Genomic DNA, 25634 nt, shown 5'->3' on the forward strand with positions numbered 1-25634 from the left:
AAAAGAATCTTCATGTAGCCTTCCATTTATTTATTTCCATAATAGTGCACCCAATAGTACTTTGGTCATAGCAGGATCTCACTGATATGAACCATATTCCTTAGGTGAGCCATCATGTTTTTTTCACATATTAAATACATAAATAAAGCTCTGTATATTAGATGCAGACTCTTCCTACACTGAGACTTCTAAGGAATAAGAGCAAAACCAGAATGGATTTTGAAACCTTGGACCAGGTTATCAAAAAGCTGCAAAATCTCCTTCCCAAGAACTGTAAAAACAGAACAGATGTCAGAGATGGCTTACAGTTGTACAGCTGGATGAAATCAGTCACCTTTACGTCTCTTCCAGTTTTGAATCTTCACAACATCCGTTTGAAATATGTAAACACAAAAGCTATTGATGAAACTTGTTTGGAAATTATTTTGAGCAAGTTACTGTTAGATTGAAGGCCTATGAATTTTTAGAAGTTCTTATTGAGATTCATCTACCCTCAAGTGTAATCATATAATATATTCTAACAAATATGAGTTAATATTGATATACATATTTAAAAGCTGAAGCTCATAAAATTTATTTTAATTTTATTTGAAATACTATAAATTTCTTTTATTTTTCCACTAGACTTAAAATATCTATTTGTTGGGTGAAGGAGGGCATACGTGAAAGCAAACTGTGGAGGGCTGTGGGATGGACTCACTGCTACAGCATGTGTTTAACAAGCATAGAGCCCTGGGTTTTATCCCCAACATTTAAAAATTTATTATTTTTGTAAAGATAATATGTGATCCAGTGTTATGCTCAATATAAGTAGAGCCATGCTGTTAAATATTTTATATTATGTATTAATTATCTCAAATAATATGTAGTAAATAATTTTGTTATCATGCCTTATGCATTTTTTAATTGGCTTAGATTGCTATAATTATGTTGATTTTATAGATATGACAATTATCATAGCTGTTATAATGTGATATTTCCATATACTTTTTGCATAGGAATTCCTTCCCCCTTTGAAAAACCAAAGATGGTAATGTGTTCATAATATGTCCAAGAAACTAGATTTGACTTTCATGTACAAAATATTCTTAACACAAACATGAAAACCAATAAAAATAAAAAGATTAAGTACTTAAAATCATGTTATTCTGTAGTAATTTTAATATATCACTTAATTATGACAATGAAACATAAATAATTCTAGAAAGCTAATTTTAGATATTTCTCATAATTTCTTTGAGATCATAGAATCTTTAGTCTAATGAGGAAAATATTTCCATGAGATTGAATTTTTAAAAGCTAAATATTGAAAGGTAACATATTCATAAAAACAATCCTTGTGTTCCTCAATATATTTTAATCACTGTTAAACCTTACTAAAAACTCAAATAGTTCTTTAAAATATAATCAAATTTCAATTTTCTTCATCAACAAACATGAATTATGAGATGAGTCCAAAACTGCATAATTTTACATTTCTGAATTTTGAAGACATCTTATGCTTTCTTTGTGATATCTTCACATAGCAAATAATTTTCTACTTGGTTTTGTACCAACTAGTGTTCAGTATGTTTTCATTGCTACATTATACTCCCTAATATTGTAAAGCAGAGGAGGGAGAAAAATAAATGAAAGGCCTTGAGACTCAGGAAATGATGCAAACCTGCCTATGTAATACAGAACTTAAACTGCACAGATTTGCACACTATATAAAGTGAAAACGTGATATAAATTTTACCTGAGAAGGTTAATAGGACAAAGTGAGAGCAGTGACATCCACAGATAACTCTCATTTGTATAGTGCATCCCAATTCTCATTTCCTTGTTCCTTGTGGCAATCTTCTGAAATAGACACTATTATTTCCATTTTTTAAATGTGAATAAAGAGCCTCTTCAAAGTACTTTATTCATATTTTAGTTAACTACTAAGTAGCTGGTAAAAACCCAAATTTAAGGGTTTCTGTTTAAACCTAACATGCTTTCCAATGTTACATAGTTTTCCCCAAAGAATACTGTAAAGAAAGGCTAGGATTTGATCATGATCTTGAAGGATTGTGTTGGACAAAGAAAAAGGAGATGGTTTACCTTCAAGATAGTGGTATAACACCAAGAAATAAACAGAAATAGAAATGAACTTAATGTATTTTAGGGACTTGGAAGATAATAATGAGTGAAGTAGCATTTAAAAATTTAAATTTATTTATAAATAATCCCCATTAAATTTCAATTAGAGGATGAAATCGGGCCAAGGTGTTTTAGTTTGGTTTGACCAGCAATTGCAAACCATTATAAATCCAGGTGCAGTGGTGCATGCCTACAATCCAACACTCAGAAGGTGGATAGAACGTTCAGGGCTAGCCTGAACTACAAAGTAAATTCAAGACCAGCCTGCACTACATAGTTAGACCATGGCTTAAAAACAAACAAACAAAAAACAACCATTATAAGTTTTAGAGTAGTCATAAGTGAAACTTGTATTAATAGAATACATTGATGATGGGAAAAGGTAAGTTCTGGGATGTCAGAGAGAAGTGGAAATTAGTGGCAGTGAAAATGTACTGCATATCCATTTAACTTCTCTACATCAAGCACATACTCTAAATTGGGCAATGTGCTAGGTCCCTATATTAATCATAGAGATAAATGAGAAAAAATTTATAATAGCTCACAGCTTACAGAAGTCAGTAAAACTTTAAGGAAAAGTAATACCAGCACCAAACTGAAGATACTGATTTTTTTTCTCTAGGCCAAGAATGGAGGAAAGTTCAGGAAAGAGGTTTTGAGAAAGACATGGGCAAGGATCAGTAACCTCACCAATTTTGTGACTTGAGTACAAGAGGCATGAGAGAGAGCAGTGGGAGGCATGACTGAGAGAGAGGAAATGTAGCCAGGGTCTGGAGAACTTTGTGTTTCTCTGGCTTCATTGAGAGCAGAACTGTAGAGATCTTTGGGAGAACAAGTTCAGCAGAATTTTGCAAGCTGAGACTAATGAGAAGGAAATGGGAATGGAGCAGGTGCAGCCAATATTTTTAAGAAGCCAAATAGTAAATTTTTAAAGAGTAGGAAGAAAGACATGCTACTGGAATGAACATTTAATCAGAAAAAAAAAACTTTATTTGGGTGTGTGGAATGAGAAAATTGTATGACATTGCAGCCAGAGGACTTAGAATCATTAGAAGGAAGTACATGGGAAATGAAACCAAGAGGCGATTCTTGATCTAGGTCTAGATGCGGAAAGTGGGATATGGTAACACTGCAGAGGTTAACTTTGGGGAACAAAGAGTGATGCTGCATCTGCTGAGATGCACTAATGTGACAAGAGCAGATACGTGGCAATGTTTACCACTACAGAAGATATATCTCCATCTCTTCATAAAATGTGTCAGCTCCATTACCTTTAATCAGAAAATGCATTTGATGAGGCTTATGCGTTTCCTTACCCCTTATTATTGAACAGAGTAAAATATTTTCTCTATATGTAAAACATGATTTAAACATTCAAAAGAATAGAGATTAATCACATTATTCTTGCAGTACCTGGAAGTCTTTGTAAAACACGATTTTGTTTAAGAAACAGAGCCTATTTCCACTAATTGGGTAGAGCCTATAAATAATTTAAAGTATAAACACTATTCTTATGTTCCCCTAATGATGAAGTTTTCCTTTTTTAATCATTATATTCTGAAGTTTACCAAATTACTTTGGTCACCTAAAATTAAATTTCAGAGACTAAAAATATTTTCTGAAAATATATCACCAAAAGCTGAAGTGATATTCCAACTAAGACTAAAGAACTTGTGAACATTTTAAGTGTTGTTGTGTGAAATTCCCTGTGTGCCATGCTTTGACCCCTACCCTGTTTCAAGTTCCCGCATCTTCTCAGGATTCAGCAACTGAAACCAGAACGCCAAGAACATCAGGAAGTCTCCAGTGATAAGCTCTGCTAAATATATTCTATGATCTCTGCTTGGGAAATATTTTTATACATAAAATCTTCATAAATGAATCATTTAATGAATGATTTAATATTCTCAGGAATTCGTCCAATCTCCATTTTCATAGCAAATTTTTATTTTTTTCTGTTTGTCACACTGGTAGATGGGTATAGGTGAGGACAGACACTTTTGTCCACTTAGGGACTGACCTAAGAGTGTTGTGTGTAAATACTTCTTCACTGTGTAAATGAGCACTGGGGTTCAAGGATAGATTATCCCTCAAAACAACAGTACACTAAATACTCATGTCACATGACTTCTTGGCGAATTTTACTTGAGGAAGGAACTGTTGTTTCTCAAAATGCCTTTGCCTATTTCCACTTTTTAGAAAGAGCAATAGCAAAATACCTGCTTCAGCAGTTTTGCAAGTGAAATATCCTAGTACTGGTCTAAAGTATTGACTCTCTCATTTGTGAGGATAACATCCAATGTCTGGAGTAACCACTACAAGTAATCTCTGCTATTTACTTCAGGGCACCTTACAACTATTCTCGTTGACATAATGCATTTTGAAATGATAATTTGGGAGAGACTGGATAAGGTACAGTACATCTGGCTATGGTCTAGTTGTCTTATGAGGTAGTCAGAAATAATAAAAAACAAGCAAAAGTATATGAAAGACCAGAAGGCTATACTGACTAGTCTGTAAGGGAACCAAGTATCTCTTCTTTTGATAGGCCACAATAAATTATCTTTTGACCCATATCTTATTTTTAGGAATAATCTGATAGTTCCATGTGCTATCTTAGTGCAAACCAAGTACTCTCCTGTTTTCTCAAAATGTATAAATTAGCTGAGGCCTTCTTGCCCCCAGGTCTGAATTTCACTTCCTTTGGCATCTTCATCAGTTACCTGACAATCTTAAAGAGGGAAAATCCTACTTTCATTTCATCCAACACATACATCACTCTAAAATAATCTTGCTGTTTGTAAGAACTACTAACTCACTTAAGTTTTCTTATTATAAAGTTTCTAAAATTTCCCAAGTTTATGAAATATTCTTTCTGTAGATTATTTGTGAAATTTTTACAGAGAGGTCTCAGTGTGACCAGCCTGTCCACTAGTTTGACAATTATGGAAGGATGCATATTTTTAATGTGTAAAATCATCCATATAATATTAATGAGAACTACATTATAACTGTTGATCATAGAACTTTACTGCTGTTTAATTTTACTATTAAATGAATTGATGCTCATCTTACAAATGTATGATTAAATAGTTAGAAACTCAGTGAAAAGCAATTTATCTTTATTTCTGATTCAAATGTGTGTATTTGTAGTTTAAATACATACAGAGACACACATCCACAAACACATAAACATGAAAATAAATGTTTATTTTTAGAAATATTGATACTCAAGTTACCTAAACATATTATAGTAAAGTGAGTTATATTTTAGTTGGATTAAGTGTTTGACAAAAATAATAACATCACATAGTAGTAATTATGTAAATATATATGGACAACTACAGAGAAACTATTTAGTACCAAAACATTTCATCTACTTTTTTTATCATAAATTTTTTTCATACTATACTCATGCAAAACAATGAAGAAAGCTGTTTTAGCATCAAAATCATTTATACCTTTAATTTATATTTAGTAAGGGGGTTCCAAAATATTTTACTTTTTGCAACTACAGTTTTCTGTTTAGCTTATGTAATACTTTTTGCTTTTTTTGTTTACTAGTTCTATCACAGTACTATTATTTGCAATTTTCATAATTTTACATATTCTATAAAGTGTTTGGCCTTTTCTCTATTATTATTATTATTGGTATCAAGCATGAAATTTTTGAGCTGTTTTATTCTTTGGGAGCTTGCAGCAAAAAGAAAGTACCAAACAGCAGTTCTCCTTAATGTAATATTTAACTGTAACAGCAAATATTTACTTAGTATTTGCCGGGTGGTATGTTAAGAGCTTTTGATACAATCTTCACCATGACACTGTGAAGTACAAGAATGATATAAATCTTGCCTAAGCCTCTCATAAAGGTTGGTGGCAGGATTTGAACCCAAGAAACTGGCTCCAGAGTCTATTAAGCCCTCTTTAACACTACATTTAATTAATATGTCTAACACGCTGAAATCCTACACTGAGCAAGCACCTCACATTGTTGGAGGCCTTGCTGTCAATAGTTTTTGACATTCATAAGAACACTGCAAGATAGAGTCAGTTGGTGGTCCCATTTTATAGATGACAGTACTAATTGATTACCTAATTAAACAAATTAATGTTTTACTGCATGGACAGAAGTGGTTGAAACCTAAATATTTTTGACTATAGAATCATGATTGTTGCAATAATCAATGTCAGATCATTACATGATTTTAATAATATTGGTATTACTACACTTTGGATTTGGGAGTGTTAAGTAAGACTAAGAATCATATTGGGAACTTTGAGAGTGCCTACAGAGTACATGACCAGCATTTGGGGAACAGTAACTAGAAATTTGTACAGAGAACATACAATTTGATGGGGTTTTTTTGTTTGTTTTTGTGTTTTGGTACCGGGGATTGAACTCGGCTCCTTGTGCTTGTGCAGCAGGCTGTGAGACCACTGAGCTAAATCCCCGGCCCCCAATTTGAAGGTTTAGTACTTAGATTTAGTGAACTTCAAAACTACATATTCTGACTTATGCATATATTAAAAACAGAAAAGAATTTTATGCTTACACAAAATAGTTACCATCAAAAAGTAAACTCAGTGTTTAGGCCCTATTCATCTAAAATTCACTCATTAGTGAATTCTGTTGTGTTATATTGGCTCAATAAGTTTTTTTTTTTTAAGTAAAATGATTTTGATATCAAGTTTATAATTAGCTATTCTTCATATTCTGAAGTACAAATTAAAAATAAAACCACTTTTAGATTGGTGTATCTTTATTTACATTCCAATGTGGTTTGAATATCGTTTACCCAAAGTGCTTGAGGTTAGAATTGTTCCAGATTTTAGAGTTTTCTGGGTTTAGGAATATTTGCATAGATGTCTTAAGTCACTCTCTGGTGGTTGGGACACAATAATCACTGGCACCCACAACTTAAAGGGGAGAAGTTTATCTTGGCTCATGTTTTCAGCCCCTGGTTCCCTGGCTCCAAGGCAGGAAGGGCAGGGCAGAAGGGTCTGGCAGAGAAAGTTGCTCACATCATGGCGACCAGGAAACAGAGAAAGAAGGGAGGAGCTGGAGAGGGAGATATGCCCTTCTAGGTCATGCACCAATGACCTGTTTCTTTGAAGGAGACTACACCTACTAGAAGCAAGTCACCTGTAGCACCCCATAATCCATCACATTACCAAAGGCCCACCTCTGACTGTAAGAGGCTTTGGGAGGACATTCCACATTTAAATCATAGAAATAATGTTACTAATTAAGCACCTTTAATCCACATATCCAAAATCCAAAATGTTTTAGAATCTGAATATTTTTGAGCATCGTGTTGGTGCTCAAAAAATTTTTGGATTAAAATACTTGGGATTTCATATTTTCAGATTAGGCATGCTCAGCCTATAAGATATTTTGTTCATGTTACCTGGTACAACTCTAACAGGAGTCCTGCTACAAATTTGCCATCATCCATATTTTGCAATGAGTAAATCGAGACTCAAGGAGTTTAAATTCTCTGTTCAAATTATCTAGGGATAAAAGATACAGAAAACCTCAGATTTTAAAACTGTCCTACTTTACTGGTTGAAAATATACTTATATTTTTGCATCCTATGAAAAGAATAACAATATTTAATTCCCTATCCAACTTTTAAAAATTAGGTTTTTAATCTTATGTTCTAATTGCAAAGTCTCCAAAAATCAGAGCTCCTCAATAACATATATCATTTTCTTCTTCTTTTTTTTTTTTTTTTTACATATTTTTAGGTCCTAAGGAGGTAGAAATCAAGTGTTCCTTGAATCATATTGCTTGCCTTGGTACCAACAAATGTGTCCATTTATCCCAGCTGTGCAATGGTGTCTTGGATTGCTCAGACGGTTATGATGAGGGAGCACACTGTCGTGGTAAGTTTGTTGTGGAAGAATGCAACTGAGTTATTAACGTTTTCAGATTAAAGAATGCTCCAGATGAACCTATAACCTGCCTATTCTTTTAATCACAATCATATCAATTAGAAAGCATGAAATTTATTGCCTGTCACTCAATATATGTTACAAAGTTCTAATTATTGTGTCTTATTTATAAAGATTATTAGCAGAAAACACACATTTAGTCTTTGAGGGGATGAGGAAAATGAAACATGAGACGAAGAAATATGAAATTATGGGACCTAGAAATGGAACTGGAATCAAGGCTCAGAATCAGGCAAGCGAATCAGGCTGCAAGATGAAATCAGGAAAAAAAAGAAGTGTTCAGGTATTCAGAAAGACTGTAACACAAATGACAGAGAGCCAAGATTCAAAGGGAACCTGCTCTTCATTCTGTAATGTTCAGAACATTGAGGAATAGAAGAGGTTGTAGGAAACTAGAGATACATGTCTGATCTCTGCACAGGCCATGTGAGAAAAGGTTATAGGCAGCAGAAGTTCCAATTCTCAGCAGAAACTCAGTATCTGTGTAAGTATGCACTGTATTTCAAAGTCAGCTACTTAAACATGGCAGTCAGCAATGTGCAGGCAAACGGAACCTATCTGGCACCTGCCTACCACGGCTTGCAGGCTGATGGTTTATCTGCTCTGAACTGAAATAAACTGAATTCCTAACCAGAAGTAGGGGGATATGTTGGAAAAAGAGTAAATAGAAGAAAGATAATCCACAAAGGCAAGGATATTGAAAAGCCATAGTTAGGCTACTGAAATCAACTGAGACATGGGGTCTTTCCCCTGTCTCCAAGGGTGCTGTCGGCAGATCCCAGCCGGGAAGTTAAAGGTCTTCAGAAGTTGTCTTGTTTGCTTGACTTTTCTTCCTTAGCCTTGAACTCTGAAAGACTCCCATAAAGAAATAACAGTTTTTAGGCTGGAGATTTAGCTCAGTGGTTTTGCCACCTACTGCGTAAGAGGAAGGACCCGAGTTCTATCCCCGGTCAAAAAAAAAAAAAAGAAATAACAGATTTTTATTTTTAGTTATTAATATCTGTGCAATAATAATAAGAGACTTTATTTTTATTCAAAGGTTTCATGACATATTCTTTATTATGATTGCACATTCAAAAGAATGATATTAACAAGAAGTGAATTACTGAATTACAAAGTGTTAGGATTTTTAGACTTCTTTTTAGAAATTAATTATATTTTCTGGAACCTCATTCTAACTGCTTCAAATGTAATTCATACTTTTTATTACTTTTTTCAAATTTTTTTCGAGTAGATATGTGTGACTAAGCTTTTAGAATAATGAAATCAACACATTGCCAAATGTTACTTCTTTGGAGACAATTATATACATTTTAATATCTTAAACATTTTTCAGTGCTATGGATCCTATGAAAATATGTCTGTAATTTTAAATAAAATTTAGATTTTATAATCTCATAGAAGAGGGTATATGTTTATAGCAAAATAAGAGATTCAAATAAAAACAAAATACTTGGACAAAAATAAATTGTTATATTAATCTTGATGCTTGAAATGATCGGCACATATGTCGCATTGCAAGAGCATATAGTTGTTCATGCTCCAGTCTTTTTCCTATACTTACTTTTCTAACTGCTTCAAATTTCATATTTTTATCAGATGGCAACCTTTATTTTATTTATTTTCTGGTAGACAGTTTATTGTATGACTTTGACCCTTTATATATTTCTAGATTTTATAAATAAATTGTTTTTTATAACCTAAGTAATTATCACGACCAGTAGTGGACTTAGAATAACAAGAAATGTGTTTGAGTCTTTATATGCTGTTTACCTCAGTAGGGAATGTTTCACCTAATTCTTTGTCCTTGTGCACTACATAGAATGGTAGGATCAAGATAAATGAAAAGGTATATTCATTTCAGTTAGTAGTTTTTAAAAAAATTTCTGCTTTGAGAAGAAAAACTAAGAACTACATTTATATATTTGGCATGGTCCAACACATGGGTAAAAAATAAATCTCTCAGGCCACTTTAGATTTGCCACATGGGTCTAGTTTGCCTTTGAATGAGAAAAGATGGGACCGATTGTAGGCAGAATTAGATCATAAGAAAGAAGTCCGCTTCTCACTTTCAACCTTCCTCCTAATTTCTGGTCACACCTGATGAGAAAATTTTTCCTAGTTAATTAGGCACTAACCCTGCCACATCTCTAAGAAGTTTTCTCATCTACTATAGGTATACAATAAAGAAAAACACCAGATTAATCCAAACATTGCATTGCTTCATACAACACTTCTAAATCACTTGCTATTTGTTGCTTTCTAAGTACATATTCCAATTCAAATGATTAAACATAAATCCTCAACCATGATGCAAAGATAGATTTTTTTTCTAATAACTGATCAAAGGTGGTACACTTGGTGGTATATCTGTGTCCATTATGGAAATTACGTAGAAGAAAAATTTAACTTAATTTAATTTTGGAAGTTATGTTCTTGTCTTGGGAATGCTTTTATTATCAACTGAATTGTTTTCTGAATGTTTCCTAGGAAAATCAATTTCTTTCTAGTGAAAATAATGAAAGCATTATCTATTATTAATGATTTCCTATAACACTGATATTTTAATCTCCATAATTTGGCTCCATTTGAAGAAAGAAAAATGGATTTTTATATATAGGTGTCATTATATATAGGAAGGTGCTTATAAAAATTTCACAATTAGAACTTGTAAAGTCACCACATTGTATTTTGAAAAGTTTCATCGTCTACTGAACAATATTTCATAGTGGTAATAATATCACCCTATCTAAATTGCATGAGCAATAAAAACATTCTATAAAATAAAAGGAAACTGAATCCAAAATATTACCAAAGAAACCATACAAAGAGTGCTAGAAGTAAAAAAATAGAGAACAGATCACCTAAGATGCATCAAAATGCTAGGTTACAATTTGACAATTTTAAGAGAAGTCATTATATTGGCATTAATATAATATAGTGGGTGTAAGGAAAAGGAGCCAGTTGAGGAGTAATGTGGAATATATTAAAATCTAAAGGTGGGTGACATTCTCTGGGACACTCCTCTCTTACTGTGCTAAAAGAAAATGGAAATTTTTCAGGTCAGTTTAGAGCAGAATTTTAATTTCTGTGTCATTAAAAAACATTAATTATGTAATCTCTGTAATTATTTCCCATCAAAAATGCTAATGTCTCTTTGAAGCTAAGGCAATGAAATATGTGAAGAATTTACTAAAACTGATGAGGGAATGAAACTGGTTTTGAACAGTTCCCCCCCAAACCCACAAATATATACACATAAATGCATACATTCTTCATTTTTGATTTTTACTTTTCTTCTTTGAAACTGTTCTTATATAAATCAAAGTCTGTGACACAAATAGTAATTGGTATACTTGATGTGGAATCTAGATAGACAAAATTCTTTTATCTGTCACCTAATTCCTTGAAATATATTAATTTGTTAACTTATATTTTATAATTTTATGTTAATAGTCATTTGAAATATAACTTTTCTAATATGTATAAGTACATTTTTTCTCCATCTACATACAGTATCTTTTAGTAATTCTGACATTTATTTTAGATAACAAACTTGTAGTACTTAAAATTTTGCATAGCTGCTTTGTTCTTTTACACTTCTACCCAAAAACTTGTTTTATGATAAAGTACTAAAGACCTTCTGGGAGTAATCTATAACTTACTTACAGGCTTTCTCAGAATAGATCAAGAAAAATGATAATGTTTATTATTTTCAGTCTCACCATGGGAAAATTAGTAATCCTTTAAACTCCTTGCTTAAAGCTCATATATATTTCAAACATGTAAAAATGAATTAACATAACTTGGAGCTTATTTATTCAGGACTTAATTTCTTTATCTTCTAGAAAGGGAAAAATTATCTGGTCTTATTTTTCCATTACTCATTCTAACATTGATTTCAGAGTGGCATACATTTAAACTCACAGGTATTAGAATGGAAGGAAAGAAGGAAGGAAGGAAGGAAGGATGGAAGGAAGGAAGAAAAGAAGGGAAGGGAAGGAAAGGAGGGAATAAGGAAGGAAAGATGCTGTTGAAGAAAGACGAATTTGTAACTCTTGTTTGTATTTTAACCTTATTTTAAATGGATCTTTCCTTGGCTATAATTTAAAAGTTCTGTTGAAAAATACTGTCTTTATTTTCCTAAAATAAAATCATGCTACAAAGGGGGAATTTTGACATGAAGAATATAAAAGCAAAAATCTAAATGTAATGTTACAGAAAGTGCATCTGCCAGCAATAGTAACTTTAAAGCATATGGAAGGAAACTTTACTAGCACATGCTTGAGAGGCCTGAAACATCAATAAACCTTGACTTAAGAAACAAAGCAATGGAATTAGCCAGAAAGACCTGGGTTTGTGTGCTTTTTGGCTAATAAAGCTTCTGTAATTTAAGAATAGATCCTGCTATATTTTCTATAGTAAGTAAAGTCTGTGATCTTAACACTAGTTGATTTAATGGTCAAATTTAATGCTTCCCAGAAGCAAAGCAAGGATTTCCAGAGAAAACAAATCTTCTACAAGTATTGTCATTTCTTTTCATTTTTAATTGACATTAATATTTGTTCAAATTTATGGAGTCCATGATGATAATTTAATACACATATACAATATATGGATCAAATGAATAAAATGATACATAAAATTAGGATTATGTACTTTTTGAAGGTTCTATAAATATATGTTATTGTATTTGTGTGTGCATTTATGTATCTTATTTTACAAGGACTTAGTTTTGTAAATTCCATTTCATTGAAAGTATGCTTTTGCACAGTTATCTGACTCCTTAATACTGATTTATCAGGCATAGCTCTAACCTAATCTTGCTAAAGATATTTGAAGTTCAAGTTTAATCTGTCTGCTTGGATATGTTTACTTCTAAAGCCAGCTAACTTGCAAAGTGTATACCTTTTGGAAAGGATGACCCTATATTGTGGCTCAGCATTTGAAAGGATAATCCAAAAAAGTTTATTGTAGATTAGAACAGAATCTCTTTTTGACAGAATTACATCATTAATTAATGTTAATATACTAAATTCATGTTCTCTGGCTTTGTTTTTTAAGAAGTTATTTTTTTTTTTAATTTTTTATTTTTGGTACCGGGGATCGAACTCAGGTCCTTGCACTTGTGCAGCAGGCGGTGAAACCACTGAGCTAAATTCCCGGCCCTTTAAGAAGTTATTTTTAAGAATAACTATGGTAGCAAAAAAGGTGAAAATTTTATAAATGATATATAAATTTATGACTAGTTTAAAGTGATCTAAAATAAAAGTTCTCACTTTAAAAATATTTATTTATTCAGATATTTTAACATTCTGTATCAATCTCTCCTAAAGTATAGTATTGTCAAACTTAGATTAGAACGTGTATAGTTTTTTAACTAATCTTAACAGTGGTAAGAATCCTGTTATATCATGGACCTTGAATATTTGGTGAATTGATTTCTATTTTGAGTTAGATTTGATTTTCAATAGATGGAAGTGAAATCATCCCACTCCTACCCTAAATGAATATTTATTTTGTTTGTTTACTTAACAACTATAGGGGCAAAATTAGCCATTGCTTTGCTGTGGGGTTTTATTCCTTAGGGTAAGCAGCTCCTGTTATACACACTTTCCAAACACAGCAGATTCATTGGTAGCAGCTTTGCAAGGCTGGATGTGTCGCTTAGTGGTAGAGTACTTGCCTAACATGTGTGTGATTCACAAAAAGGCATAACATTCAGGAGCCCTACCTGTAGTAATCTATACCTAACAAAAGAGAAATCTGACTTTTTTTTTCATCGCTTTTGAAATTGTTAATTAATAGTCACAGAACTGGGAAGTCATTATTTATCTGTATCTTTCCTGTAATGAAAACAAATAATGTTGGACATAGTAATGAGTATGTGGCCAAAATGAATTTTTAAACTCTGCCAGTAGAAAAACAGTGTGATTTTCCCTGTATACAACTTTAGCAAGCTTGTATTAAGCCATTATAATAGTCCAGACATTTACATGTGCACTGAGGATTTAGAAAACTTTATTTTCTGCCTTCATTGAATTCACGTGTCATAATGCAGGTAGGTAAAAATTGCTGAGAAAAGATAAAGAGTACCTAATTTTGCTTGCAAAGATGCAGAAGATTTCCCAAGAGGGTTGATAGCTGATTTGCATCCCATTGTAAGTGTGGAGTAGGCAAATGAAGAAGGACATTTGAAAATAAGCACATAAGCAGAGTACTAGTGCAGGAGAAAGCATTGTACACTCAAGAAAACTCAAGTTCTTTTATAAGGATGAAGCGCAGGATCCTGAGTGGAGACACATGAGATTGAAAGTAGAATAAAACTTTGTAATAGACATGGAGAAGACATTAGAACAATGTTGCATGTAAAAAAGCAATCCACAAAACTCTAAAGAGCAGGAGAGTGAAAAATGATAGTATGTTCTCGTTAGTACTATAAAGGTGTTTAAATATTAAGAATATGAAGGGTAGAAATGTTGCATATCTGTAGCAAGTTACATTTTTTTTCTTAGAAAATAAATATGTACATATTATTATTCCAAAGCATTAAGCTAAATACTCACATGTCATTTCATTTTGGTCTAACTCCCAAATATAGCTAGCGTTGTATTTTTTCAATATGTCATCTGGATGTAGTTCACATAAGTGAAAGTTAAAATAGGTACCATGGTGTGCTATATTAAGTTAATTCCTTTTCAGATGGAAGTTAGGAATTCAGAACAATTACTATTGTAAGCAACCAGACCACCACTTTCACTATTTGCTAAAATACTACTTGGTTGGGTAATGCCGAAGTGTTGCCTTCTTGTCCTTTAACTTTGAGATTACACAACTGTTTCAATATCATTCAAAAGTATGAAGGATGACACACTGTCCCTCAACCTCAGGTGGTAGGCCAAATCCCTTATGATTCATTATTTAATTTTTGACACAAGCATCTTGATATTTTAAAAAGCAATGAATTAAAACTGGTAGTTGGGGTTGACCGATATCCCCAGGAGTCACTCAGAAAATCAGTTTGAGAGTCAAGTTTAAACACTGTGACCTTGAGTTTTCATTCTCCAATTGTGACCACTGGGCCTTAACATACCAACTCTGAGAAGTGCATAAAATTGCTATTCTTCAGCATCCTTCCTGACCTAGTCTCAAGGCAGCAACTTAGCTTATAAAAAGTCAACCAAAGGATATTTTTGAACTAACTGGATATTCTCTGTCAGTTTTATTAATTGATTGAACAGAAAAAAAAAATGTGCTGAGTAAACAGCAAGCTGAACATCTATATAACCAGCTTGCGTAATTAAATATCTCAGTCTGTTAGATCTATCCCCATGAGAAAAATTAGTGCTTTCATTTGGTGGGGGATATCGAAGAGAAATGAAGTTTATTTTAACTATTTGAAGTAGATCTTCACACCTAACAGTGGGAAGGTTTTTTTTTTAAGCCTTTAGGAATTCAAATTTATAATGGGATCTGAAAATAATAACAGAGTTTGCAAGCTCATTCAATGGAGAAAATTTAAATTTTGCATAAAAAAATGCAGTGCCATTCATTTGATAAATAACTAAAAATATTACCATTTATTATTAATAACTATTAATAAATATTATTATTATCTGCCAAGGTTTAATGATAGATTTTCATCAACAGTGCAGAAAAATTGCTTTGCATATTTTTCTCTAATCCATGTTAGCACTTAATAGAGTAAACCCTACTCCACTGAATTACACACGTGTTAATGTGACCTCATATATCTGAATGCATATCCAACCAAAATTCATGTGCTGAAACATAATTACCAAGGTAATGGTATGAGGAAATTGAACTTTTGGGACATGATTAAGTAATGAAGGCAGGACTTTCACTAGTAGAATTAGTGACCTTATAAAATAGAATGACAGGGGCTCTTTTGCCCCTTCTTCTGTGAAAGGGCATATCCTGAAGACTGGTTTTATGAATGAGAGAGCAAGGGTCTCACCAAGCTCTTAGTGGTGGCACCTGCATTTGGACTTCCTAGCCTACAGAGCTGTGAGAATGAAATTTCTGTTGGTAAAGCTATTGAGTTTCTGGTATTTTGTAATAGTAGTTTAAACAAGATAGGATACAATGACAATGGATTGTCTCAATATATTAAGTGATATTCAAAACATTGCGGTAGTCATGAGACTGGTGACTTCTGAGTTCATCACAGTAAATTACTTCAGAGTCAATTTCTTTGATGGTGTCATAGAAATATAGAGATATGTGCATGTGTATTTCAGTTTCCTGAAATGTTCTAAATGTATTTGCATATTTGAGTATAGATACAAGAAACTATTAAAGGTTCATCTACTGGGATTTATTTGCTTTAATTGATTTGTATTTTAAATTTCCATTATGCTCGTGATTAAGAAAAAACATGAAATCAAAAGCTTGACCTCCCTTTGCTACAGGAAATTATAAGACCAGTTCAGACAACTTGTTGTGATTGTGGAAACCCTACAGTGCCAAGCAAAATGAGATCACCATGTCCACTGAGATGCTTCAGGATTATGTCAGTGTGCCTGTAAGCCAGGGCCTGAGTGTTATGTGCTGGGAAGGACAAGCCCTAAAGAGCAGTTTTCAGTTCCATTAGCTAAAACATGTGGTGTGTTCTTGTTCAGAGTACAGTTATACAACTAGAGCATGCCAAGAAAAAAATCTATACAGTTCAATAAGTAGCCAGAGAACAATCCAGTATTCTCAGAGCATAAGCACTATAGGACCTGAGTTGTCTAATTTTTAGTTAGGTTATTAAATCTTACTTTAGATCTCAAGAAACATTAACAGGTATAAAATGCTCTTTAGTCTACAAAATTTACATCGTATCAAATCTATTTACAGTATCACATATGGAAATTTTATTAATTTTATTGGTATGTTTTTGCAGTACAGAATGATTATATATCTCTTCAGGAGTTGCTAGATGTACATAATACATAAATGTAAACTTTATTGCATATAGATGCATGTGGAAATGTATCTGTTTGAGAGTGTGTTTTTGATGACATTTTTATGTCAGAACACGAGGCAGCCTCTTATCATCAGGACAGCCTCTGTCCATTGAATTGCCAACAGAAATGACTATGCATAGAATTAAAACTATGCTTACATAGTATAGTTTTATGCCCTTTGCTTGGTCTCATTTTATTTGTTCTTGTTTTCAAAACTAGCATGAGATGAGATTTCTAGAGTCACGCTCTTGTTGTGACTGCTATATTCTATTCCAGCCAAGTGACTTCAGTGCCTTTGCATTAAGTCAGGTTTGTATCCTACCTACCTACCTAAGCTAAATGCACAAAATGGAATATGCAGAACTTAGAGAAATCCATGCGGGGTCAAGTATATTAGAAATCTTGCCTACCACAGTATAACTTACTTTAGAGTTAAGCTCTTCAGTGCAAATGTGCCTTAGTTTAATTCATAATTTTCTAAGTAAATGGTTTATACCCTTAACAAGTTATAGAGAACTACATATTTAAATAGACTTATATTTAACTCCTACACCAGTCCCTTAGCCCCAGGGAGGCGAACAATTTTATGGTGATGACAAACACACAAGGAAGAGTAAGGGTGTGATAAAGTGTAAGAGTACATGGGATGGGATCGTTCTGTGGAAAACCCTATGGGGTAACTTGTATTAGCTACGCTCTATGCTGCGATTATTGGCCTCAAACAAGCTATGTGCTTTCTGTCAGGAAGATTGGCTCTTGGATTTGTCCTGAAGATTTGCTCCTTTCAGTTTACCAGAAATATTTGCAATATGCAGAAGGGAAGCAAAAGGTCTCCTGAGGCCGGGGATTTAGCTCAGTGGTTTCCCTGCCGCTGTGCAAGCGCAAGGACCCGAGTTCGATCCCTGGTACCAAAAAAAAAAAAAAAAAAAAGGGTCTCCTTGATGACTATAACTACAAACAGAAGCAACAATAACTTTCTCTCAGTCTGAAACAGAATTGTAATATCATAGGGCTAGAAGGGACATCAGTGGTCATTCGGTTGATTCATCTGGACTGAACCCAAACTTGCCTACACATATGCTATCTCTACCCTATTTGGAAGGCTTCCAGGAAAGGAAATTCTAATAACCATTTTTATAAATGAAGTCAAAGCTTAGCAATCTGTACCTTCTCCAAATACTTGCATTTTATATTATAAAATTCATCATGCTCTCTGTTTTTATCCTTTTCTCTCCAACAAATTCCATTTTTCTGTAGGTTAATTGTTTTTGTCCATTTGTCCACACAGCCTTAAAGTTTCCACTAAAATTATGAACCACCCCTTGCAACTAACCTAGATACAGTTTATTAAGTATCTGACTCATATTCATTGTAACTGGCTGCCATAGGTTCTGAGTGCTCTGATTTTTCTTATTTTTTTTATTACTGAGCACTCCTTACTTCCTTACATTATAACACTTAGAAATTATGTTTGGCTGGGAATAACAAAAGTTTTAAGAAGACTGGGGACCAAGATAGATGTTTATTTTCCATACGTGGAAAAAGTGTCTATAGGTAGACATTGCATGGAAAATAAGATGATTCCATGACATGGTCCATGTCCCAGACTCCGTCTTTATTTTTGTTCTCCTGTTCTTGTCACTTACCTTCCTCAAGGCAGACTAAAAGTCAAAAAATGGTGACTACTGCTCCAAACATTACAACTGCATTCCAGGAGACAGTCAGAAGAATTAAATACCCTTACAAAAAAGTCATCCTCTCTTTGTAAGGCACTTTCTGGAAAGCTAATGGAACAATACCTGCTTTTATCTCATTGACCTGCTCTTTACCCTCACTCATATTTATTTGCATGAAAGACTGAGAAATGTGGTTTTTTAAGTGGATAAACGCTGCTTCCATGAGATCAGTTTTGGAAGGACAATAGATATTTGGCAACAACTAGCATTTTATATTAGGTGTTTTAATAAAGCAGGTAGTGTTGAACCCCATGGGAATAACCAGAAGGAAATCGTGGCACTGGACATGAATTAACTCTGTGGCTTTGATTACCATTCAATGAATATATTTGGACAATGTCATTAAAATTTCTTCACATATAAAATTGCAGAATCAAGTTAAAATATTCACTATGTCTCTACAGGAAAACTAAAAAAGTCTATTGCAGCCGACTCCCCAAATACCTAAATGAACATTCTGAGGAGAGTACATGGGAAGCCTATGGGAAAGGAGGACTGGTGTGGGTCGGGGGAAAGATTCCAACATCGCCCGCCATCTTCCTCCTTCCTCTGCTCCTGTTTTCCCCTTTCTCTTTCTGATCACTTTGTTTCTTCCTCTCCCCTAACACTCTCTCCCCACTCTCTATCTCATGTATTTTCAGCTTTTTCTTTCTCATTTTATGCCTTCAAATTTATACTTATACTTTTCAAACAACTGCTCTGAATGTGTATATCTTGGCTACCGCTTCTCATTTCTGGCTGCTCAACACTTCTTCATTTTAACCATCTGACTGGTCATGGAGTACTTCTTTAGTTTGTTTTATTTAATATGTTGAGGCTGCCAAGCCACATTAAATTGTTTTATTTTCTCTTTTGTTTTGTTGTTGTTGTCAGAAGGATCTTGTTCTCTAGCCCAGGCTAGGCTTGAACTCACAGTGATCCTCCTGCCTCAGCCTCCTGACTATTGGGATTACAGGGATGTGCCACCACACCCTCCTCTTATTTCTTTCTGATGGTACATTTCCTGTTTATTTTGTTTTGCTCTTCTAAACCAACTGATATTTGACCAAATACACCCTGGCACTTTTACTGCTATTCATTAGACAATGCAAGAGGTTCTAACTATGGCTTTACAGATGCTAAGCAAGTGTTCTACCCCTCAGCTACACAACCACCCCTATTTTTGTTTTCTTTCAAAAGATTCTTTAGATTTTCTTTGAGGGATTAATTTTAAAACTATTTATTTCCACACATAAATCCTTATCCACAAGATCCTGGTGAAGAAAACCATTTTTAGGTTTAAATAAGAAGTAGGCGTTATTATATGAGTACTAGAGCAGATCTAAAAAAATCACAACAAAAATATATCAAATTGAATTCATAGTATTACTTGATATATTACAGATAGTTCTATAGTTCTTGATATCTAAGTAGGAAAATAAAGATGAAGAATTTTAAGTGCGTAGAAAAAATATTTAAGGTTAGAGAGAAAAATATGTTAGTGACCATATGAAGTTCCCTATGCACGTCATTCACCTGCACTTTTTTCTTTCTGATACCAAGGATAAATCTACATTCTGTAGTGTTGTGCTTCTCATTTGAGGGGGCAGGTGAGGGTTGGGGAAGCTCTGGAAATGACACTAAAGGTCTCTTTCACCCAGCTACTCAGTGTTAGGAAGACCCGTGTGGGTTAACAAGCCGGGACCGTGTAACTTTTCCAGTATTAAAAACTCATATCTTTTGGAGTGTAATTGCGGAAACATGTACCCAAAGGGCAGTCAGCAATAATGCTGTACTTTAGTTTAACAAGTGCCCAAGATTTCACAGGCCCCCAAGTTAGGGGAAATTTTTTTGAAGCAAACATAGAAAATATAGATTAGATTTTAAACTGTTGACATATTATTATCTTCCTCATTCAAGCAGTAATAGTTACTTTACCCAAAAGAAATTGTGCTCCCCTTTTAAAAAGTCTAAATACAGAGACCTCCTTTGTGATTTTCAAAGTCTGTTTTCATTTATTTATTTTCTGGTTAAACTCTCCTTGTTGACATCTATATTTTTACTATCTATTAATTTTTTCTCCTGGAACTTATTTAGTAAACAACATATTTTTTTCTTTCACTACCTTTTTCTATTTTCATTTGTCTTTTATAATTTGTGGAACATAACAGTTTTTGTGAGAAAATTCCCAAAGCAAGCGTAAATATTTTCAGTGGGCAAAATTATGATTCTTTACTCTTCAGACACAGATGGAATATATAATCATTTTTTGCAAGAGGCAACTAACAGTACAATGACATAGGATGTTGAAATTCTTTGAAGATGTTTTTATTTTACTACATGCAGTCAAAACACTACATATTTACAATGGACCCATAATAATCTAAACAAGAACTGCCTGAAGATGTTCAGTATACATTTACTAATGTAGAATATTAGGCAAAAGATCATGAGACTCTTTTTATGAGTTCATAGAAAAGTTGTTTCCTTATTATTGACTCAACATGGCTTCACATTCAAATCTGTTCAACCTAGATAAAGTCACAAGTGCAAAATTGTATCAGAAGTTTTTCCATATACTTAAACAGAAATTAGAAAATATGCTTGTGTCACAGATGCAAATTGCTCTTAATATTTAGAATCCTATTTTGCATGGCAAAAGCAATTCAAACTCAGCATTTTGAATTATATATTTACTTTTCGTTGGGACAGTGTCTATATTTTGTTAGCAACTGGTTGCAGCTAATATAATAACATACAAGGTATAGAACACAAATTTAATCTATCTGTAAGTTAAGGCTCAGGTTTACTTGAGAAATATAAGGAGGATGAGATGGGATATTTTCACCTTTTATTATACAACAAAAAAAGAATGCATTCGAACTAAGACCAAATATGAAGCTATAATTGAACTGATGTGTTTAAAATCAAATAAATATTCAGCTTTAGATAGTTGGAATTAAATTGGAATCATTTAAAGGTACCTTTGTGGAGGCTTAATTGAGTAATACAAAGCAGACTAGACACCATTAATGTAATCACAATTGATAGAATAGACAAGAAACTACGAAATATATATGGATGGATGATCTAGCAAATAAAAGACAACACCACATTTGTCTGAGAGAAGGCTATGAGGAGAAAATTGATTTATACAAACTATTAAAATAGATTTGAAACCTCACAAATTGGTCTCAGAGTCTAAAGTTGCATTAAGTTAACAGCCGAAGGGCAGATAAATGGCATATAAAATGAAGATTACATTCCTGTGATTTGCATGCAGGGGATTAATCTGCTCTAGATAAAAAAATAGTTTGAGACAAAAAAATAACTTCCAAAGTTGATTCAATCAATGTTAACTATTTTGTATGGTGACAAAGCAATTATTTACTGGAATATCTTTGTGCCATCATTGTAGTTAGATGATGAAAATTGTATCTTAGGAGTAACTAAATCATATATGGAAAAGTTAGTATCATGTCTTTTAAAAGAAGAGAGTATTTTGATATTTCAAAGACTTATTTTCTTCAGAGTTAAGTATTCATGCTACTTTATCTTGTTCAAAAAATATGATTTCTTTGTCAATTTTTTATCTGTCTATAGGATTAATGTTTGTTGAAAATATAGAGTCTGCTCTCAGGATATCCAGATGGCTCCTTTCCTTGGGGGGTGGGGTCCAATCATTACATGTGAATACAACTAATTAGCAAATAATTGCAAACTAATGTAGTTACAGAGGCCAATGGAGATACCTTATTGCCCTTAGAGAAGACCTGATTACACTTGATGCATGAATTCTCTGGATGAATACTGTCCTGGGTCAATTATAAATGACTCATCAATTAGAGAAAACAAGATAAAGTGAATTTTCCTTAAGATCACAATATTCATTTGTTTCTTTTTATCTTTTGGTATTAATGTTCAAGAAGCTCATTGTAAAATTTTCCAAGTTGTTCTGTTTAGGTTTCCTCCTTTTTCTAGTTGACTACAAACCTTTTAAATAAACAAAGAGGACTTATTGGCTGAGTATCTTGGTTACTTTCTCTTGTGGAGAGAAACCATGCTACACCCACAAGTTAAAAGAGGAGAAGTTTATTTTGGCTCACAGTTTGTAGAGGTTACAGTCCATATTCTGCTGGCTCCAAGGGAGAATGGCGTGGCAGCGGAAAAGCAGTTCATGGCAGAGCATAAAAGAAGCTGGACCAAGATCAAGGGAGGAGGAGGGATTCATACCATTCAGGTTGCACCAGCAGTGGCCTCTTTCCACCAGGCTTCCCCTCCTGGCATCACACTCAGCTATAAACCCATCAGGGGACTTGCCCAGTATCATACACCCACGATTCAGCATCACATACCTGTGATCCAGTCATCCCCAAAGCCCCACCAATGAGAGCATGAACCATTCAGGAGACAGCTAGATATAAGCCATAACACTGAAGTAACTTCATTTTGAGATAAATCCAGGGAAAATGAACTGATTGTTGCTAAACTCTCCACAAAAGCCTTGGACCTGAATTTTTGTATTTCCTTCTTGTGCCTTTCATATCACTCATGAATGAAGTGGAAGCATCAAAACTCCACTGCTTTCTATACTTTACATCTTTCTGTCACCTTCAGTGGAACAGGACTTACCCTATTTTGTCCCTTCCTCAATTTATGCTTTTTACTGCAAATCTCTAATAATCATAAAGGTTGTCCACATCCCTTGTTTTGTCTTCTTTCCTCAGTCTTCTTTGTGTCCTCTGGAATTCCTAGCCCATTGTTTGGAAACTGCCTATTACTCTACCAAATCTCTCAGAGGTCCCATTACCTTCTTGGAAAACAACACCTGGCCTTTTCTGCTTCTCCTGCAATTTCCTCAAACACCATTTCCCTAATTCTTCTATTGTTGTTCCTGAAGCTGAGATAATTCTTCCTTTTTTCTATATGTAGACCATTCTCCTTTGCTCCCTAAATGTGTAACTCATACCATTAAATTACTTTATTCTTTGCTCTTCATTGCAATTAGTGTCTGTTGACCCTCAAACCATTCCATTTTATGTCTCCGTTATTGTGGCTCTATCTCTCCAATACTACTTCGGCATTAATTCTCATTCTCAATAAATTCAATATAATGTTTTAATATATTTCCCTTTAAGGTTCTTTTCTCAACTTCAACTACTACTAACACTCATTTAATACATTTCCCTTTAAGTTTCTTCAACTTCAGCTACTACTCACACTAATTATAGTTCTCCAGAATCTAGAATTTGCTATTGGTAAACATTGTAAGAGCGCCATCATCTCCCTTTTGTGCAACCCTCTTTGTGACCACTACCATCTAATTTTCTACCTTGGTATCTCTATTCTTCCACCTGAAGAATGCACAAAAACATTCTATTCATTTATCCTTCTAACTTTCAATAGACTTATATATGCTGTTGATGCTCTCACTTAATAAGTCCTTGTCTTAAATTTCATTCTAACACTCAGTCATGGTACTGCATAGCCCCTCACTCTCTCAAATGCAAATGAAAAGCTAAACTACTCAAAATGAAAAAGGCAGTGTAGCTATTTAGCATATAAGTAGTCAAACAGTAAGGGGCAGGGCTTCAAACAGAGTTGGAAGGTTCAAAAGAAAATAGCACATACACAGAGTTAAGAGGTACTTCAAGCCATACAATTAGTTAAGCTTAAAAATATAAAAGCAAACACAGGAAAAGGACAAAGAGTTAAGATAAGAACCGGAACTCTTAGGAAAGAAAATCCAAGCAAACTTCTTAGACAGAATGAGCCAGGTTAGTTCACAACTCTTTCCCTCTTCATAAATTTAAAGGAACTTCAACATTAAGAAATGTAGCATATTTAGTTTTCTTTAAACTTGCTTTCCTCTGAACCCTGCCAGCTGGGTAACTGGTTTTCTTTAAACTTTGCTATACAAAGCCTCATCCTGAATTGGTTATTCTAAACCTAGGAGCCACCTGTGATATGTGATCACTGGCTAACAGAACAAGTTCCTGCAATCTGCTTATCCACAAAAAACTACTTTCTTCTTTAGGTACATGGCCTCTGTCCTTGGCCATCTTCTTTTCTTTATTGTCTTGATGAGCTCATTTAGCTTCATGGTTTATAAAATATCCCAATTACTTTTTTACTCCAGTCTAATTCTTAACTTCAGATATGTGCAACTGGCACTTACTGTGTCTGCTTTTATATCTGATAAGTATCTCCAACTCTACACATCTGAGATGTTTCTCATCTCTCAGAACTATTGCATTATAGCTTTTTCCTTCTCAATTGGCAACACTTTCAGGTTATTACAATAAAAATATTGGAGAGATCCCTGACTTCTTTCATTTTAATTTATCATATTGAATTCATCAGAAAATGTTATTAACTATACCATTTAAATACGTACCAAATCTTGTCATTTTTCACCTACTGCTAGGTTCAAACCATAAATGTCTTGTGTTTGGATGATTACAATAACCACATAATGTGTCTGCCTCACGGAAACATGTATCCAGGTTGTTCTTTAAGAAACATAGTCCCCGGGGCGGGGGGCGGAAACATAGTCCCTGGGATTCCCATTACATTCAAAATAAAATCAAAAGTCTCTTAGTAACATATGTTGACCTACATAATGTGATCACGTCTATTTGTCTGACCATATCTCAAATTACTATATCACAAACCTGATATTGTTTGTTTGCCCAAATATGTTGAGTCTTTCTATTTTTTTATATGTGTCAAGGGATGCTTCTACCTTACATGCATTGTATCAAGGAGAGGAAAAAAGAGTTTTGTTATTAACATTAGATGCATTGAGAATGATTGTAATCAGAAAGAGCTAAAGACTGTGTGATTGCAACAGTGGATAATTGATTA

General features: G+C 33.7%; 1 protein-coding gene across 9 annotated transcripts in view; it reads left to right on the forward strand.

The window, feature by feature from the left end:
- Nucleotides 1–25634, forward strand: part of Lrp1b (LDL receptor related protein 1B) — a 1848437-nt gene that overhangs the window by 635190 nt on the left and 1187613 nt on the right. For all 9 annotated transcript variants that reach the window (XR_015445151.1, XM_087195526.1, XM_087195530.1 and 6 more), the window contains one exon: nucleotides 7874–8011. Coding sequence is in view for 7 of the 9 variants with exons in the window: in XM_087195526.1 (XP_087051652.1) it covers nucleotides 7874–8011 (138 nt within the window). In the remaining 2 variants the exon portion in view is untranslated. The remainder of the gene's footprint in view (nucleotides 1–7873; nucleotides 8012–25634) is intronic.

Source organism: Heterocephalus glaber, unplaced genomic scaffold (assembly GCF_053883595.1).
Source record: "Heterocephalus glaber isolate CG9 unplaced genomic scaffold, H.glaber_assembly_v1.0 deba00000347, whole genome shotgun sequence".
In the NCBI taxonomy this organism is placed as follows: Eukaryota; Metazoa; Chordata; class Mammalia; order Rodentia; family Bathyergidae; genus Heterocephalus; species Heterocephalus glaber.